Source organism: Lampris incognitus, chromosome 12 (assembly GCF_029633865.1).
Source record: "Lampris incognitus isolate fLamInc1 chromosome 12, fLamInc1.hap2, whole genome shotgun sequence".
NCBI classification, from domain to species: domain Eukaryota; kingdom Metazoa; phylum Chordata; class Actinopteri; order Lampriformes; family Lampridae; genus Lampris; species Lampris incognitus.
This window is the reverse complement of record NC_079222.1, coordinates 8334672-8354785: the sequence shown is the minus strand read 5'-3', so window position 1 is coordinate 8354785 and position 20114 is coordinate 8334672. Positions and strand designations below refer to the sequence as shown.

Below are 20114 nucleotides of genomic sequence, written 5' to 3'. Positions count from 1 at the left end.
TGCTGCACTAGCTCCTCCTCTGGTCAGTCGGGGCACCTGTTTGGGGGGGAAGGGGGAACTGGGGGAAATAGCGTGATCCTCCCACGCGCTACGTCCACCTGGTGAAACTCCTCACAGTCAGGTGAAAAGAAGCGGCTGGCGACTCCACATGTATGGGAGGAGGCATGTGGTCGTCTGCAGCCCCCCCCGGATCAGCAGCAACCGGGGTGGCTCGGAGGAGTGGGGTAATTGGCCGGATACAACTGGGGAGAAAAGGGGGGGGGGGCCTCAGTTTTGACACATCACTCAGCTTTTCTCCAGTAGAGTGACTCAACTTGTTTCTAGCATTTTCTTGACTCAAGTGACGTCATGTTGAAACCTACATGGTCCCAAACCTCAGGTATTTTCTTTTTCTTCGTTGAAATCCTTGAAACAAGTCAAAACACAATGGGAAAGGGTCCAAAAAATTCCCCAAAAAGTGAGGATTTCAAGACTTTACACAGAATCGGGCATAATTGTTTTAAAAAAATTAAATTTTTGGCTTTTTTTTTTTTTGCAGTGTATTCTATCTCCCTCCCACTTTTTCTAACCGTGTTCTTAGCGATCTCCTTTACCATTCCTCCTTTTTTTTTTGCTCCTTCTTTTTTTTCTGACATCTGTTCGCCCCCTGCAGGGGATGAGCTGTTAGGGATGGATGGAGCTCGCTATTTGAAGCTCGACGACTTCAAGGACCAGGATGATGACTTCCTCTCCCCCAAGAAGACCCTGCGAGACTTTGAGAGCGGCCTGGGTACCACGTAAGTCGTGTCATGCCGTGTGTGTGTGTGTGTGTGTGTGTGTGTGTGTGAGTGAGGGAGAATAGGGGGGAAAGTTAGATGGAGAGCGATGGATTGCTGACATTACATAAACGTCGCCATGAGATTAGATTTGGCAAAATTACACGAATTCACGATGTTTTTCCATTATTATTTTTGTTCCCCGTTGAAACTTGAGGATCTGCTCAAGCCTCCCTTTTTGTTCGTATTTCTCCTCCCAAAGGCCCTACTCTCCTGCCATTCCCCGGATCCCCTGTGTGTCTCCAGAAACAGTACTACTGGATCAGGTAGGTTTATTGACTGCAATGTTCAGAGGATGTAGTGAAATATTTACACGTTTATTTATCCTTTTAAATTAATTATTGGATGGGGATCGCCGGTTCGAATCCCTGTGTCACCTCCGGCTTGATCGGGCGTCCCTACGGACACAATTGGCCGTGTCTGCGGGTGGAAAGCCGGATGTGGGTATGTGTCCTGGTCGCTGCACTGCGCCTCCTCTGGTCGGTTGGGGTACCTGTTCAGGGGGGAGGGGGAACCGGGGAGAATAGCGTGATCCTCCCACTCCCTACGTCCCCCTGGTGAAACTCCTCACTGTCAGGTGAAAAGAAGCGGCTGGTGACTCCACATGTGGTCGTCTGCAGCCCTCCCCGGATCAGCAGGGGCGGGTGGAGCAGCGACCGGGGTGGCTCGGAAGAGTGGGGTAATTGTCCGGATAAAATTGGGGAGCAAACGGGGGGGGGGGGGGGGGTCCAAAAGCAAATAAATATAGGGAATGAGAGGTGCTGATTTTATCGGCCATACTTGCAGACAGCCCCCACCACCCCTACTAAATAATGTATCCCTCCCTTTTACAACTGCACCTCCTTTGTGCCCGATTACCACCGGCGCAGCATGTCCCGAAATTAACGAGAAAGTGTTGGCCACACCTTAACTCGGCTCGCTACATAAACTAGCGTCAGCGCTGTCCACTATGCTATGACCTGGAAACTAGAGCCCGGTTGGTTTTCCATCCATCCATTCATTACCCAAGCCGCCTATCCCAATTTGCTTTATTAGAATTAAAAGATAAAGGCAAAATATCACTAAAGATATTCAACGTTTTCTCGTCGTCTCTCTCTCAATCCTCAGCACACCCCAGTGCCGCTGCCAAAGGAGTATGACGAGGACTCGCTCATTCCCAGCAGTCCGGCTACAGAGACTTCGGACAACGTCAGCCCAGTGGCCAGCCCTATTCACACCGGGTCAGCTACCACACACACGGTGTTGCATCGGTGACATGTTGTGCCCTGAGACAGGGGAAATAGTCAGGACAGGGGAATGAAAAACCAGCGCACGTCTCTCGCCTTCACTTGTCTGTATCGAGCGTTAATTATGTACGACACAACCAAATTCACACGTTTTTCTGTATGAACACACTCGGTCTCAGGACCACAGTGTCCAGTTTCCTGACCAGCAGCGAGCTACAGTCGAGTGTTGTTGAAATGATTTGTGGGGTCACATAAGTAATCGGTCGTGTCGTTGCTTGGCTCCCAGCTTCCTGGTGAGTTTCATGGTGGACGCTCGCGGCGGCTCCATGCGAGGCAGCCGACACCACGGCCTGCGCGTGATCATCCCTCCCCGTACCTGTGCAGCCCCAACGCGGATTACCTGCCGTCTGGTCAAGCCTCAGAAACTGACCACCCCTCCGCCTCTAGTGGAGGGAGAGGGGCTCGCCAGCCGCATCATCTCCCTGGGGCCCTCCAGCATGCAGTTTCTGGGGTGAGTGAACTCAGTATTTTGTGAGTTTTTTTTATTGGTGTCATTTTGGAAACACAGGGAACAGCATCTACAGCGTTTGTGTTGGCTTGCACGTGTGTCTTTGTGTGCCCATACAACCATTTAGTACAACCGATTATGAAATGTAGAAATGGGCTAAGCGAGTATTTTTGATATCGGATGTACATGGATTTGTGTATTCTTGTGTTTGTTTACACTCTCCTTGCCCTGTGATGGCTTGGCAGCCTGTCCAGTATGCCTCCCTGCCTGTGGCTGCTGGGATGGGCTCCAGCATCCCTGCAACCCTGAGAGCAGAATAAGCAGTTTGGATAATGGATGGATGGATTACGCTCTTCTCGAAACCTCTAAATTTATATCATGATTTGTTAAATACTTCAGGAACATTTTATTTAGACTTGCAGTGTAAATATTATTGGTACTGCTCGGCTGCACAGTCATGTCAAAATATTGTCACAAAAGGAAAAAATACACTCAGTATTACAGACTTGACATTGGTCCCTAAAGTATGCTGACAGTATCTTCATGTTCTTCAGTCCTTATGATTAACATAGTTTCGGATCGCCATCTAGTGGACAGTGTTATGTGTAGTTCAGAGATGAAATTATTCGTTTACCAATCCCAGTTGATCAAAATAATGTGTAAAGATAGAATCAGATCGGTCGAGGCGCCATATTGGATCGGTCGAGGCTCCGTGCCGGACCGGTCGAGCCCCTTGTTAACAACGACCACCATTGGTGCTGTGCCCTAAGAGGGTACCGATGGAAACTATAAAATCTGCTGTGGAGACCCCTGAGAAACAGGGAACAAGCCAAAAGAAGAAGAAGAATGAGTAAAGATGAATTTTTTTTTTGTTTTTTTTTTTCATTTGCTAGAGTAAATTTCACACCTAATACTTCAATGCAGCTGCTCGACATTTTCTCATTTAAAAGATACATTACCCTACGAGATGGTGGTTATTTAGAGTCCTCTGAACCAAATTAAAGTACATTCCGTAATTTCAGGAAATGTATGGCCACCAGTTACATCTTTTTCCCCCTTTTCTCTCCAAAGTACCCGTCCAATTACCCCACTCTTCCCAGTCACTGCTCCACCCCCTCTGCCAATCCGGGAGGGCTGCAGACTACCACGTCCCCTCCAATACATGTGGAGTTGCCAGCCATTTCTTTTCACCTGACAGTGAGGAGTTTCACCAGGGGGACATAGCGCTATTTCCCCCAGTTCCCCCTCCCCCCTGAACAGGCGCCCCGACTGACCGGAAGAAATGCTAGTGCAGCGACCAGGACACATACCCACATCCGGCTTCCCACCCACAGACACGGCCAATTGTGTCTGTAGGGACGCCCGACCAAGCTGGAGGTAACACGGGGATTCAAACCGGCGATCCCCGTGTTGGTAGGCAATGGAATAGACTGCTACACTACCCGGACGCCTCGAAATCGAAATTTGATCTTGGGATACTTTTATTGAAAAAGTTACCTTTTCAAGGTAAAAAGTCTTTAATCAAAGTATTTTTTGTTTTGTTTGTCTGTTTCCTCAGGCCTGTGATTGTGGAAATTCCCCATTTTGCTGCCTTGGGTCGTGGGGACAGAGAGCTGGTGGTCCTCCGCAGCGAGAACGGCTCTGTTTGGAAGGAGCATCGCAACCGTTACGGTGACGAAGTGCTGGAAACAATTTTGAATGGCATGGACGAAGGTCAGTGTGACAAGGATGGATGCCATTGTCCTGCGACTCGAGCACAGGTCTATGAGGTCCCCTGCTGTTTTCATCAGTCGGTCTTAATCTTGATTTATGAAGGTGGAGGTGTAGACCAAGGGCAGCTGGGAAATGGCATAGGGGACTTGTCTCAGCAGCAAAGCTCAAGTAATAGCAGTCTCAGGCTCACACAGGCTAAACGCATTCATAAAAGTTCAAGCGCAAGTTCAAATTGTTCCTGTACTGCCAGGTGAAAGTTGGATTGGGTGACAGGGTTACCACACATTAAAGACATACAGCAACCACAACACACAGGTTATTCGGTATTCCAAGATGACATAGTGACATGTATTTTCATACAGAGGCAAACTTGTGAAGTGAGGACCCTAAGTCCAGCCTGTGTTTTATGAATACTAAGTGTGCTTCATTTTAAAACTATCTTAATGTGCACATGCCACCCTTTTCTTTGTGTCCTTACACTGGCTGCCTTTGGCCGCCTGCATAAAGTTAAAAACCTTGTTGGGGTTCCAGGCAGTTCCAGGAACAACACCAACTTACCCGAAAACCGTATTAATTAACACGTACAGGCTACACCTCTGCTAAAGCAACTAGCTCTAGGTCCAGACTTTTCTCTCACTTGGCCCCAACATGGTGGAATGAACTCCTGGCCTCCATCAGAGCTACTGATTTGCTTACTTTGTTTGAAAAAAACCTTAAAAACTTTCCTGCTCCAGGTCTACCTTAATCCTGAAATGGTCTCTGGTGGCTCTTTGCTATGACTGAATTGGTGCCGGCTGTTACTGTTGTGCCTGGACTTACTTAAATAACATTATTATTGGCATGTAATATTGAGCCCTTTTTAGTTTCACTTAGGATTTTTATGCTTTTGTTTCCTGACTTTCCTGTTTTACTGTGTTGTGGCGATAGTAACCTATTTTGTGCTTTGATTCTATTATTCTGTACCTCTTGATGGTCTTTGGCACAGTTACACTAAAATGCACTCAAAGTGATATGCACTTTTGGCCATGAAAAGAATACTGTGCAGCAAATATACTACTACTTCATATAGTACCACTAGGATATGATTACTATGTAGCAAATGTACTACTACTATTACTTCATATGGTGTAAGGATATGATTGCTATTTAGCGCTAAGTGCTAACACTGAAATGTATCTGCTAAATACTGACTCTCAAAACTGGAGCTCCAGGCCTGCCTTAACTGCACTGACTTGAGTGTTTTTGAGGCTGCATCTACAGACCAGGACAAACTTACCGACACTGCGACATCTTACGTCAACTTTTGTGAAGACGTGTGTGCCCACCAAAACCTTCTGTACCTTTAACAACAATTATCCCTGGTTTTCAGCTAAACTCAGGCGGCTTCGTCAGGCCAAAGAGGAAGCCTGCAGGGGTGGAGATAGAATCCGGTACAACAAAGCCAGAAATACACTCACAAAGGAGATCAGAGTGGCAAAAAGGTGCTGCTCTGAAAAGTTGAAAAAACATGTTTTCTGCCAACGACCCTTCATCAGTCTGGAGCGGTTTGAAAGACATTACCAACTACAAGAGACCATCCCCCCCACACTGTAGGGAACCATCAACTGGCCGATGATCTAAATGGGTTTTACTGCAGGTCTGAAAAGCACATTTTCACACCCCTCACCCTCTCTGGCCACAATACACAGTCAACTGCACTCCCTGCTAGCCACTCTCCCCTCCCCATCGAACCCCCACCCACACTCAGGATCTGTGTTGAGGACATGTGCCAGCTCTTCCAGAGACAGAAGACCAAGAAGGCACAGGGCCCAGATGGCGTGTCACCCTCTTGTCTTAAAGTCTGTGCTGACCAGCTGGCCCCCATTTTCACACTGATCTTCAATAGATCACTGGAGCTGTGTCAAGTCCCCTCCTGCTTCAAGAGCTCCACTATCATCCCAGTCCCTAAGAAGCCCCGTATCACATGATTAAATCACTACAGGCCCGTTGCCCTAACGTCTGTGGTCATGAAATCTTTCAAGAGACTGGTGTTGGACCACTTGGAGGAAATAACAGGCCCCCTGCTCGACCCCCTGCAGTTTGCCTACCAAACAAACAGGACAGTGGATGATGCAGTCAACATGGGATTGCACTACATCTTCCAAGGCCTTGACTCCCTAGGGACACATGCAGGGGTCCTGTTTGTGGACTTCAGCTCAGTGTTCAACACCAGCGTCCCAGATATCCCCCACCCCAAACTCACCCGGCTCACTGTACCAGCCCCCATCTGCCAGTGGATTAAAAACTTCCTGACAGACAGGAGGCAGCTGGTGAGGCTGGGGGAAATCATATCCAGCACCCAGACAATCAGCACTGGCGCCCCTCAGGGATTTGTGCACTCCCCTGTTAAACCCATCTGTTAAACTCCTGAAGTTTGCAGACGACACAACCATCATTGGCCTTATCTGGGATGGTGACGAGTCTGCATATAGATGGGAGGTTGATCAGCTGGCCCTCTGGTGTGGCCATAATAACCTGGACCTGAACATGCTCAGAACAGTGGATGTGACAGTGAACTTCAGGAGGAGCTCCCCCAACACCGCCTCCCCTCACCATACTCAACAGCACAGTGTCTATGGTGAAAAACTACAGATTTCTGGGTTCCACAATCTCCCAGGACCTAAGGTGGGCATCCAACTTAGACACAATCATCAAAAAGGCCCAGCAGAGGATGTACTTTCTCCACCTGCTCAAGAAATTCAGCCTGCCTCAGGAACTGTTGATTCAGTTCTACACTGTAATAATCCAGTCTGTCTTCTGCACATCCATCACTGTCTGGTTTAGTTCGGCCAACAAATGGGACAGGGACAGACTACAATGGACAGTTAGGTCTGCAGAGAAAATCATTGATCATTGATGCCAACCTGCCCTCCATTCAGGACTTATACACCTCCAGAGTCAGGAAATGGGCAGGCAACTTCACTGCAGACCCATCAAATCCTGGTCACGACCTGTTCCAAGTCCTCCCCTCTGACGCTACAGAGCACTGTACCCCAAAACAACCAGATATAAAAACAGTTTCTTTCCGCAGGCTGTCATTCAAATGAACACTTAACACTGTCAATAAATTCAACCATTCAACCACAGAACATCTTAAGAAAGAGCCACCATGGAGCATGATGTTTGCTGATGACACCGTGCTAGCAAACGAGGACAAGGAAAGGTTGGAGAGAGAGCTTGAAGATTGGAGAGAAGTGAAAGAGATTAGAGGACTAAAGATCAGCAGAACAAAGACTGAGTACCTGTGTCTAAATAAGCAAGTAGAAAGTCCAGCATTGACCTTAGGAGGAGAAGCTGTCCCAGAAGTTAACAAACTGAACAAATCAAGTACTTAGGATCAACAATACAGATAGAAGGCAGTAGTAAGAAGGAAGTCAAGAAAAGGACGCAATCTGGGTGGAATTCATGGAGAAAGGTAGCTGGAGTACTTTGTGATAAAAGAATGCCATTGAGGGTAAAGGGCAAAGTATACAAATCAACGGTTAGGCCTGCCGTGCTCTATGGTATGGAAGCAGTGACAACAACAGAGAGGCTAGAATCTACATTACAGGTAGCAGAGATGAACATGCTGTGTTGGTCCTTGGGAGAGACTAGAAAAGACCAGCAGAGAAATGAGGAAGAGAAGCACGTTCAAGATCAGAGGAATGGAGGAAAAGTTGAGAGAGACAAGATTGAGATGGTTTGGACATGTACAGAGAGGGGGTATATGCTATATAGGAAAGAAGGTGTTGGACCTGGAAATACCTGGCAAAAGAAAAAGAGGAAGACCAAGGAAAAAATGGAGAGACCAGATAGACGAGGACATGATGAGGGCTGGACTGCGGGAGAGCGGTGCGTCGGACAGAAAGCTATGGAGGGCAAAAATCTGCTGTGGCGACCCCTGAGAAACAGGGAACAAGCCAAAAGAACAAGAGTTGGTATATATTGTCCTGTACATTGTACGTATACTGGTATGCTGTCATGTCCATTTTCCTCAGGCATGTATGTAAAGTAACCTGCTAACATCTATTTCAGCATCTCTGATATATTCTCTGCACCACTGCACCTTATCACCTCTTATTTTACCTGTATAAGTCAATCCTTGAGCATATAACTGAAGATTGTTGTGTTGTAGAGTTGTTATTCTATGTTAAGTACACTGAGAGAGCCACGAAACTGGAGTCAAATTCCATGTATGTGCAAACCTACACGGCCAATAAATATGATTATGATTCTGATCTCTAAGTACCTTTAGATAAATGTTCCTGCTGAATGAGTGAATCTAAATGTATCGACATCCACTCTTTCACTCCCTCGCCTCACGTTATCCTTTCTCACTCTCTCTTTCTCTTCACCTCCCGTTTTTCTGTCGTTGTAGACCTGGAGAGTCAGGAGGAGCTAGAGAAGAAGAGAATCCGGCGCATCATCTCCACTGACTTCCCCCTTTACTTTGCCGTTGTGTCGCGTGTTCAGCAGGAGAGTGATCTGATTGGTCCGGAGGGTGGCCACCTGACCAGTAAGCTAGTGCCCCATGTGGAGGCCATCTTCCCTGAGACGGCTGTCACCAAGAGAGTACGGTTGGGACTGCAGGTGAGGAGGAGGAGAAGAGGATAGAGTGAAAGGGAAAGAGTGAGGAAATAGGAGGATGTGTTCAAAAGATTCAGAGGAGGAAAGGAGAGGGAGCTGAAGGCAAAATAGATATCAGGAGGGAGAGATTCAAGGAGGTGATTAGGATGAGGTTAGTGAGGGAAGAAGGAGACAATTGAGGAATGGGGAAAAAAGCAGAGAGAAGAAAAACAGAAAGGGAAGTTTGACAAGAAAGTGGAAGGGGCAGTAGAGAAGGATGAAAGGGGAGCAGATAGTGGGAGAAAAAGGCAAGAAGAGAGAAGGGGGAGAAGAGAAGTAGGGCAAAGTAGTTAACAGGGTGAGAAGAAGAAGGTAGTGAAGGAAGGGAAAAGGTAACCAGATAAAGAAAAGTTTGAGGGAAAGAAATGAGGATAGTTATATATCAGCCCACACTGTGTATTTATTGTTTGGGGTTGGACCCTCCTGCATGACGGACATATGGAGATAAATTTGATGTGAGTTTGCAAGTTTATTAATTGCTTTGGTGATTATTTCGCTTCACCAACTGAGATAATATGGTGCAAAAGAAACAGACTACTACCAATGGAGAGATGAGTGTAGTTAACAAAACAGCTGATGCGCTGTTTCTCTTTCTCTGCTCTCTGTCTCTCCCTCTTTCTGATTCTCTCACCCTAAGTATCGCTCCCTCTTCTCGATTGAATGTGGATCTATTTCAAAACTTCTTGAACTTCTTGATTAGGCTTCATCTCATGTTTCGAACTTTTGGAAAGCAAGTCGCTGGTGTCAAATACTCCCAAATAAATAAATAAATCTTAGAATAAATGGGAAATAGAAATAAAATAAAACAATAAATAAAATAACAAAATATGTATTCGTATACTAAAATACCAGAATAGATTTCGAAGATTTTAGGATTTTGTTTCAAAATCTTTTTTTTCTTTTTTTTTTATACCAATCAACAAACAGATCATCATTTTCTGATTCTTGCATTTCTAATAAACTTCTGTCTAGGGCCGTATTTAAAAGTATCTTAATGTAGTTGATGCTTTGGACCTGTCGCAAGTTTCATGATGCAAACGGAAAATCACATTTTACAATTATAAATAACTGAGCAAAACCAGTTGATAAACCTGGAGTCTTGGTTCACCGAAGAAGATGCCTATAATGCAGTTCCCCTTGGGAGGTACAATCATTGATTCAAATGTAAACAAAAGGGTTGTCCCGCTACCAACATATAAAACAGGATTAGAACCTGCCATCACTTCCAGATTGATTGACGGATTACTCAATACAACTTGTATTAAGTAATCCGAAGGGCGAATAGACATGAATCTGGTGTAGTCGTGCCGGGCGGCGCGAATGGCGCGAATACGTGAATTCCGTCAGTCGCGTATTCGTGCGATTTGAAAATATTGTAGCGAATTCGGGGGGGCAGTCTGGGAGACCGTCGCCACAGCCGGGACGCGAACCCGTGTCTCCCGCTCCGCAAGCGACAAGGTTAACCAGTCGACTAAAGGGTCCGACCCGTTAGTCAAGGACCAACGTGTCTGCTTATCCATGCACGTTACAGTATTCAACTGGAGAAGAAGAAAAAAATATTCAACTTGCGCGAGAAATTCGCGTGACGCTGTGTCGCGAGAGCCTATGGAGAATCTCAACGAATCTCAATCTCCTCCCCTCTTTTCCGGAAGAGAATTCACTGGTTCGCCAAACTCACGCGAATGAAAACCAAAGATCCCGCGATCGAACTCGCACACGTAAAGCGAGGCCAGAATTCGCTTCGCCTTTGGTGTGAGCACCCCATAACACTAAGCGATGTTTTCTGATGGGGCCTTGAAAGTAAACACTCAAGACATGGGGTCTGTCGAGCCAAACAAGGGCCTCCATAACTGTGCAGCAGTAGACCAGCAGTGCTGACTGTCACTTATGCAGACTACCACAGACACACATCTAGTTGGACCTCGGGACAAACTTTTGCTGACTGCCTGCCCTTTCACACCGCCTACGCTTGGCTTCCTGTTTTCCATGACACGAAAGAAAATGTGATGGATAGTGGGTCTTACATGTCTTGTTTCATTTTTATATCGGTTTCGTTTCAATGTGCATTTTTCCTACATGTTTTGTCACAGAACTTGATCTACATTGTGTCAAAAGAACAAAATTGCATGTGCCATGAGTTTTGCTCAGCCTTACGCTTCTCTGTATATGTTCTCCTTTTATCCAGCCATTCTTCACTCCTCAGTTCCCTGATTTAAGTTGTGAGCCACACTGACTGAGCTGATGCACTGATCTGAGTTGGGTCAGGTGTGAAATATGAATTAGTTGCATGTGTGAGTATGGTTGCGAGTTTGATGTTTCACTGTTCTGTAAATGTGTAGTCAGTTCTCTGTTGTGTTTGCAGCCTTTTCTTCTAATCCCATCCCTTGCCTATTGACTATCCTTTTTTGTTGTCTGTACTTATATTAAATAGTATTTGTGATTGAGCAAGAATTTTTCTTGACTTTACATATGTTTATACATACATCTTTCTTTTCCTCTTCGTATCCCTTCATCTGGCAGTTTTTGTTCATCTCTGCTCACAACAGCCATTTTCTTGACTCCTTCCGCCATAGGCCCAACCGATCCCCGATGAATGGCTGACTCGGCAACTTGGTAACCAGGCGACCTTCAGCCCAGTTGTTACCGTGGAGCCACGGCGCCGCAAATTCCACCGTCCAATCGGATTGCGCATCCCATTGCCTCCCTCCTGGAAGGAGAGCCCACGCGATGCTGGGGAGGGCGACACCACTAGCTTGCGACTCCTTTGCAGTGTCATAGGTACGGTCCAAATTTAAAGTCGCAGAGAAGAGAGAGAGAAAAAAAAAACAAGTTCACTTTGTTCCTTTGTCATCTGGTCTGGAGCTATGTTTTGTCATTGCCAGCTGTTCAAGTTCTACATCATAGCCGAAGGGCATCGGATGCTGACGGTGTTAAAGCTTAACAATGCAGGCGTCCGGGTAATGTAGCGGTCTATACCGTTGCCTACCAACACAGGGGTCGTCTGTTCGAGTCCCCGTGTTGCCTCTGGCTTGGTCGGGCGTCCCTACAGACACAATTGGCCATGTCTACGGGTTGGAAGCCGGATGTGGGTATGTGTCATGGTCGCTGCATTAGCGCCTCCTCTGGTCGGTCGGGGTGCCTGTTCGGGGGGAGGGGGAACTGGGGGGAATAGCGTGACCCTCCCTCGCACTACGTCCCCCTGGTGAAACTCCTCACTGTCAGGTGAAAAGAAGCGGCTGGCGACTCCACATGTATGGGAGGAGGCATGTGGTAGTCTGCAGCCGTCCCCGGATCGGCAGAGGGGGCGGAGCAGCGACCGGGATGGCTCAGAAGAGTGGGATGATTCCACACAACAACAAAAAAAAGCTTAACAATGCTGCTAATGATAAGAGAGCAGATAAACTGGAGAGAATTTTTTCAATCATTGTTAGTGTGGATAGATTGATCTCAAAGCAAAATGAGAAGTAAGTGTAGATATCTTGAGGATTATTGAAATGATGTGGTTGTTTTATCTCAGGTGGGACAGCGCCAGCTCAGTGGGAGGATATCACTGGCACCACTAAATTAATGTATGCCAACAACTGTGCCAATTTCACCACAAATGTTTCTGCAAGGTGAGATACGTATCATCTCACTTCAAAGATATCATTGTGTTTATCTCTTGTTTACCACAACCACAGCAGCATCACCTTTCGCTTGTAGCGTCATGTTATTAAAGTACCCGTCCCGCTATTCTTCTGCTCTGCATCCTTCTCTGTGTTTGTGTCTGTCCATCTGTCTGCTTATCTATATATTCAGATTCTGGCTAGCTGACTGCCCACGCACAGCAGAGGCAGTAACGTTTGCCAACCTGTTGTACCGTGAGCTGATGGCGGTTCCATACATGGCCAAATTTGTGGTGTTTGCCAAGATGAATGAAGCACGCGAGGGACGCCTGCGCTGCTACTGCATGACTGATGACAAGATGGACAAAACCCTGGAGTTGCATGAAAACTTCTCTGAGGTGGCCCGCAGCCGGGACATAGAGGTCAGCATGGGGGCAAAGCCCAAAGGTTCATAAGCAGGGATTTAGGGATGCCAGCTAAACTAAATTCAGTATGGCCTTCTGTTTTTAATTTGTGGAATCTAATTTAGCCTCCTGTTCAGGTTTAATTCACATTGCCTCACAGCAAGAAGGTCCTGGTTTCAAACCCCACCTTGGGGGTGTCCCAGGTCATCCTCTGTGTGGAGTTTGCATGTTCTCCCCATGTCTGCGTGGGTTTCCTACGGGTGCTCCGGTTTCCTCCCACGGTCCAAAGACATGTAGGTCAGGTGAATCGGTCATACTAAATTGTCCCTAGGTGTGAGTGTGTCGGCCCTGTGATGGTTTGGCGGCCTGTCCAGGGTGTCGGCCCTGTGATGGCTTGGCGGCCTGTCCAGGGTGTCTCCCCGCCTGCCGCCCAATGACTGCTGGGATAGGCTCCATCATCTTGTGACCCAAAGTCAGATGAGCGGCTTGCATAATGGATGGATTTCGATATGGATGCAGACATTGTCTTTCATATGCGTCAAATCTGTGAACTTCCGTCTGGCCTATTCTCTCACCTCAAGGTCAGCTTGTGGCCCAACCTAAACACCCTGTCCCCCCTCTGGACAGGTGATGGAGGGCATGCCTTTACATCTGGAGTGCTCTGGGAACCTGGTGCCAGTCAGGAAGGCAACACAGCAGCCTCGTAGCTTCAGTTTCCAGGCCTTCAGAGATAACAGACTTCCTGTCTCTGTCAAGGTCTGTCTCTTGCTCTACTGCTGTATCATGTGTCTCACTGTTTATCTGTCTAGGATTTTTATCATTTTTCCTGGTAACTAGGGATGCATGATGTTGGATTTGTTTTTGGGGTTTTTTTGCCAATATTCCATATACCGATATTTTCAAACTCATTCAAGCCCATTTCCGATGCTGATCTTTTTTTTTTCTTTTCATTGAAACTAGAATTAACCGATTAGTATTATCATCACATTTTCCATTACCCTATATGGTTTTACTCATTTATTTATTTGTTTTGTCAGTTAGTTAGTTAGTCATACATGTAGTAGTAGTAGTAGTAGATCAAGTACAGATTTGATCTTATTTTCAAAATTAGTGTAAAAATAGGATGCTGACAACAGGTCCCCACAGCAATACTATATATGCTGGTGGTCGACCATTCATTAACTCCTATATTGTTACAGTATATGAACTAAAACGTGTTGAAGTGCTACCAAATGTAAATACTAGATTATTTTGTGCCCATTTTACCTCACTCTGCATTTTTTTTTTTACTCCAGTCTATTCTAAGTTTTTCTTTTCTTCCTCATTCATTTTAGTGTCATTACCAAAGCCATGATCAACCTTTCCATCTCACAGATGACAGTGTCAGTGCCTGTCTGTCTCTTTATCCTGTCCTCTGTCTGTAGCTCCCTCTCTCTCTGCCTGGCTTTTGTCCATCGTTATGTTCATTTCATCCACTTGTCAGTCTTTTCTTGTCTATTTACATTCGTCCATACGTCTGCTTTTTCATCTTGTTTACTGTCTTTTTCTCAGACCATCTGTTTATCTGTCTCTCTCTGTCTGTATAATGTGGCCTGTAAAGGATTTTCTCCATTATGTTGTAACTTGACCACAGCCAACCTGCCGTTCTTCAAGTTTATCCACAGTGGAAACCACTTATAGTAATAACGGTTATAGTGATCAACCGCTTGTACTGATCAGAAGTTGCCGGACAGATTCATCCTTATGCTAATGTTGTTTAAATGATCTGGTTATTGTGACGCAACAGTCTGCTATCAAGTCATCATTTTGGGTCTTTCATACATGGGGTAATTAAAAAAAAATTAAAACCAGATTAATTCATGAAATTTAATGTTAAAAAGTTCGATTATTTTGTCAGTTACACTCATGATATGAGAGTATGAACATTGTCACCTCTCCTCCGAAAATCAACCTCTGAAAGCACCAGATAGCCTAAAGTGGCATAGGCTTACTTTCATTTTTAGGCCTTGACCTGCTGAGATTAAAAATATATGTAGCGAATTCAGGGGACAGCCGGGAATTCGCCGCAGCCAGGAATCGAACCCGGATAGCCCGCACCACGGGCAAATTGCGCTAACCAGTCAACTAAAGGGTCCGATCAGTTAGCCAGGGGCTAGCGAGTCTAGTCATCCGTGGTCATTACACTACCCCCCTGCTTCGGGAAGCGCGTCCCCGCGTTTCTCTCGGCACACGCACTTCCGATGGCCTCACGGTCTCACCATCCCACCTTTGACACCAATGTAGCGAATTCAGGGGCAGCCAGGAATCCGTCACAGCTGGGAACCGAACCCAGATTGCCCGGACCATGGGCAACTGCAGTAACCAGTCAACTCAAGCAAGTCTAGTCATGGGTAGTGTACCATTAGCCAAGGGCTAGCGAGTCCAGTCATCTGTGGCCATTACACTACCCATGACTAGACTCGCTAGGCCTTGGCTAATGGGTTGGACCCTTTAGTTGACTGGTTAGCACAGTCACCTGTGGTGCGGGCTATCTGGGTTCAGTTTCCGGCTGCTTCGGTTCCCAGGCTGGCCCCTGAATTCACTACATTGGTGTCAGAAGTGGGATGGTGAGACCGTGAGGCCATCGGAAGTGCATGTGCCCAGAGGCGTGAGAGAGCTGATATGCTGAAGAGCGGGGACGTGCTTCCCGAAGGAGGGGAGGGTAGTGTAACGACCATGGATGGCTAGACTCGCTAACCCTTGGCTAACGGGTCGGACCCTTTAGTTGACTGGTTAGCACAGTTGCCCGTGGTGCGGGCTATCTGGGTTCGGTTTCCGGCTGCGGTAGTTCCCAGGCTGCCCCCTGAATTCATTACATATACTTAAGGCAACGCTAAGCCATGTCACGCTAACTATAGTCTATTCTGAAATTCCTGTTTGAAATGTTTGACACTGCTTACAGTTAGTTGAAGTACAATAGCCAACAGTAGGCTATACTGTCATATTGCATCATATTTGTTTAATATATGTACACATGTCAATTCTTGCAGAAGGTCACCTGGGAAAAAAATTCTCTTTAAGTGATCAACCGCTTATACTGATCATGTTGGCCTGAATGGATGTGACCACTATAAGCGGTTTCCACTTCCTCCAGGTTAAATGTTTGCTCATCTATGACTCTCTCGCCTTCTTTTGCCTGCCTGCCAATCTTGCGGCCTTGCCTGTCTGTATGTGTCTGTCTCACTGTCTCTCTTTCTCTCTCTCACGGTCACTCTGTAACTGTCTGGTCTGACAGACGTCCAGGTAAAAAGCGCAGGTAAATCTCTCTCTCTCTCTCTCGCCTGCCTGTGGACTGCTTCTATTCCTGTTTCCCCATGCTCCACGTCCCATGTTACTGCTCCCTGACTCGCTCAACATGGCAGAGAGGTCTAATATCTGCTTTGCTCTGTTTTTCTTCCCCATTCCTCTCTTTTACTGTCATCCTATGTCACTCTTTGACATTCTCTGTCTCTCGCTCTCTTGCTCTCTCTCTCGCTCTCTTCAAATCCATGCTCGTCTCCCATCCCATCTCCGTTTCTCTCTTAACCCCTCTCTCTTTTTAACTCAACTCCTCTAACTCTTTCGCTCTTAACCTACTTCCCCTTTCTCGCGTCTCTCTCCGTCTGTTTCTCATCCTCTCTCTCTTTTCCCTACATTGCTTCCCCTCTTTTACCACCTCTTTCTCTTAATTCCTCACATATTTACCCTCCTTCACCTCTACCATTCCTCTCTGTTATTCTTTTTTTCCTGTGGTTCTCTCTCTCTCTCGCTCTCTCTCTCTTTTTCTCCTCTGTGGTGTCAGGTCAGAGATAGTAACAAGGATGCCACAGGGTTTTTGTCCTTCCTGCGCAAGTCGACCAAGTACGAGGACACACAGCATGTTCTGTGTAACCTCAATATCACCATGCCGCCCTGTGTCAAGGTGGGGGCTCACAGCCAAACGAACATATGCAGACACACACACACAAACAAACATGGCATGACATAACTTATGTGGTACCCGGGCCACTTTCAAAATCTCAAAGGGTCTTCTTAGGGGAAAGGAAGTCCTGGTCCTTGAAGTCATCAAGCTTCAAATATCACACTCCATCCATCCCTAACAACTCATCCCCTGCAGAGAGCAGACAAATGTCAGGAAGAGAAAAAATAAGGGGCAAAAAAAAAGGAGGAACGGTAAAGGAGATTGCCAAGAACACGGATAGAAAGGGATTCTTTTATCTGATTTTATTGACAGCACAGCCTCGCAGTCCAAACTGATCTGAGTCAAGAACTCAGCCTTCTCCGACACCACCCTCTAGGATCCATCATCTCATTGCCGGCCCTCCTCCTGCTCAACTCCTAGCTCATAGGCTACCTGGTTGGAGGTGGTAGTCAGACGTGACAAGACAGAAAGACCCTGAGCTGCCTCACCTCCATCCATAAACCTGTCGTGTTGTTTTGCCATGCTACTGGCTAATGCCACCGCTCACCTTGTTGATGCCCCTGTGGCCGACGTCATTCCCGTGGCTGATGTTGCCCCTTCCCACGTGGAACTAGTCCCTTCTCCAGCTGGGATTACTGCTGCTGTGGTGGCTGCCTCGGTTGCTATGGTGGCTGGCCCACCTCCCACTGCTGCTGCCACCATGGATCCTCCTGCATGGGTCCCCATGCACCGTCCTCCCCAGCGTTTGGGGAGGTTGGTCACTCCCAGTCCCAATACCGCACCCTCAGGCCAACAAAATTCCTTCCCTCCCAAGACTGTCCCTGGTAGTGCTTTCAATCAGTCACCCACTCCCTCCGACTACCTTAATCATTGGGGACTCCATAGTCCGAAACATCTGTTTCGTAAATGCAGTCACGGACTGCTTCCCTGGAGTGACTTCTACTGACATCCGGGAGAAACTCCCAGGACTCCTTGATTCATTTCCAACAGTTGTGAGAGTAATAGTCCCTGTCAGTTCCAATGACACTGCCGGTCAGCAGTCTGAGCTGACAAAAGGTGATTTTATCCATCTTTTTAATCTTGTCAACAGTTGCGGAAAAACAGCTTTTATTTCTCGCCCAATTCCCACACTGGGTTGTGGTGTGGGGCGTTTTAGCAGGATGCTCAGCCTTTGTACCTGGCTCCAGTCTGAGTATATTGCACAATAATGGTTTTAGTCATAATTTCTGTTCTACCTCCAGGGTGATTTTAATGTCCACATTTATGACACTGACTGTAAATCTGCTATAGAATTCCTGGAACTTCTACAATGCTTCAACTTCACACAACGTATCAACTTCCCCACGCACAGCTGTGGCCACATCCTGGATTTGATCTGCTCCACTGGTTTCACAATACATCAACTCTCCAGCCTCAACCTCAATATATCTGACCACCTGGCAATCACCATGGACATTGACATCCCTATCCCCATCCCAAAAGTCAAACGCATAATATCCTTCGGAAATCTCAAATCTATCTCCCCTTCAGCTCTTGCCAGTAGGCAGATATTTTACTCCACAAACTAGGACTAACTCCCTGCATATGCAGTTGGGTACAGGAGATCCTCATCAACCACCCCCAGGCTGTAACACTGGGCAAGCACACATCCTCCACCCTCATCCCGAGCACCGGCATCCCCTAGGGTTGTGTGCTGGTCCCCCTCCTTTATGCACTGTTCTCACATGACTGCCAACCATCCACAACTCAAACACTATTGCTAAGTTTGCGGATGATACGACAGTCATCGGGCTCATATCAGTCAACGCCGAAGTGGAATACAGGGAGGAGGTTCAGAACCTGACGACGTAGTGTGCTAACAACCTGGTCTTAAACACCAAAAAGACCAAGGAAATTATCGTGAACTTTAGGACTTCCAAGAAGATCACACACAGTCCTGTCCACGTCAACACAGAGGCTGTGGATAGAGTCCCCAGCTCCAGGTTCCTGGGAGTCACCGTCACAGAGGACCTCTCCTGAGCTGACAACACCTCAGCAGTGGTGAATAAAGCACAATAACGCCTTTATTTTCTGGGGAGGCTAAGGAGAGCCAACCTCCCCAAAAGCTGCTTGTCAACTTTTATAGATGCTCCATCAAGAGCATCCTAACAAACTGCATGACAGCCTGGTACAGCAGCTGCACCCAAGCTAACAAAAAAGCCCTCCACCATGTTGTGGAAACAGCACAGGACATTATTGGCATTGAGCTGCCTTCACTATAGAACATCTTCACAGCACTGGCTGTGTGAGGAGGGCTAAGAACATCATAAAAGATAATTACACACCCTGGACGCCGTCTGTTTCAGTCCCTCCCATCAGGTAGGAGCTTCAGATCAATCCGCACACGCACAAAGAGACTGAAAAACAGATTCTTCCCAAAAGCTATGGCACTAATGAACCCAGACATCTCCTCAGTCCTGTGAGACTGGTGTACTGCTACCATTGGACACGTGCAGTATTTGCAATATTTACTCACCTGTTACTTTAAGCTACTTCATATCTGTCCACCGCACCTTTTGCTGCATTTTTGCTGATGATGTTTTTGCACCTCGTAAATTGTATTCTATTGTTAACTGTATTGGATTGTATACCTTATACTGCTCATATTTTGTACTTATATTGTTGAGACTAGTTTTTATTGCTGATATTTTATATTTATCTCTTTTTTATATGCAACGTTTTGAGGTTTGACACAACTGCAATTTCGTTGTGCTTGGTACAATGACAATAAAGTTCTTGAATCTTGACCAAGCACTGGACCTGGGGCAACAGAGCCTTCCCCATAGCTGCTCTCTCCCTCTGGAACTCCCTCCCCAAACATATCATATGCACCGATCTGTCCATATTCTCATCTCTCTGATCTCTCATCATCAGCCACTTCTCCGGGGTCGGGTTGTGGTGGCAGCAAGCTAAGTAGGGCACTCCAGACATCCCTCTACCCAGCAACGCCCTTCCTCCAGCGAGTTCTGGGTCTACCCTGGGGTCTCCCCCCCCAGTTGGACATGCCCAGAAAACCTCCAAAGGAAGGTGCCCAGGAGGCATCCTAATCGGATGCCCAAACCACCTCAACTGGCTCCTTTCGACGCGAAGGAGCAGCGGCTCTACTCCGAGCTCCCTCCGGATGTCCAAGCTCCTCACCCTATCTCTAAGGCTGAGCCCAGACACCCTACGGAGGAAACTCGTTTCAGCTGCTTGTATCCACGATCTCACCCTTTCAGTC

General features: G+C 46.9%; 1 protein-coding gene across 1 annotated transcript in view; it reads left to right on the top strand.

The window, feature by feature from the left end:
- Window positions 1-20114, top strand: part of ank1b (ankyrin 1, erythrocytic b) — a 136152-nt gene that overhangs the window by 90361 nt on the left and 25677 nt on the right. Inside the window, exons 24-34 of the mRNA XM_056291193.1 lie at window positions 653-776; window positions 1018-1081; window positions 1923-2035; window positions 2328-2552; window positions 4108-4262; window positions 8659-8870; window positions 11480-11684; window positions 12424-12520; window positions 12705-12933; window positions 13543-13671; window positions 16736-16855. Coding sequence (XP_056147168.1) covers window positions 653-776; window positions 1018-1081; window positions 1923-2035; window positions 2328-2552; window positions 4108-4262; window positions 8659-8870; window positions 11480-11684; window positions 12424-12520; window positions 12705-12933; window positions 13543-13671; window positions 16736-16855 — 1673 coding nt within the window. The remainder of the gene's footprint in view (window positions 1-652; window positions 777-1017; window positions 1082-1922; window positions 2036-2327; window positions 2553-4107; window positions 4263-8658; window positions 8871-11479; window positions 11685-12423; window positions 12521-12704; window positions 12934-13542; window positions 13672-16735; window positions 16856-20114) is intronic.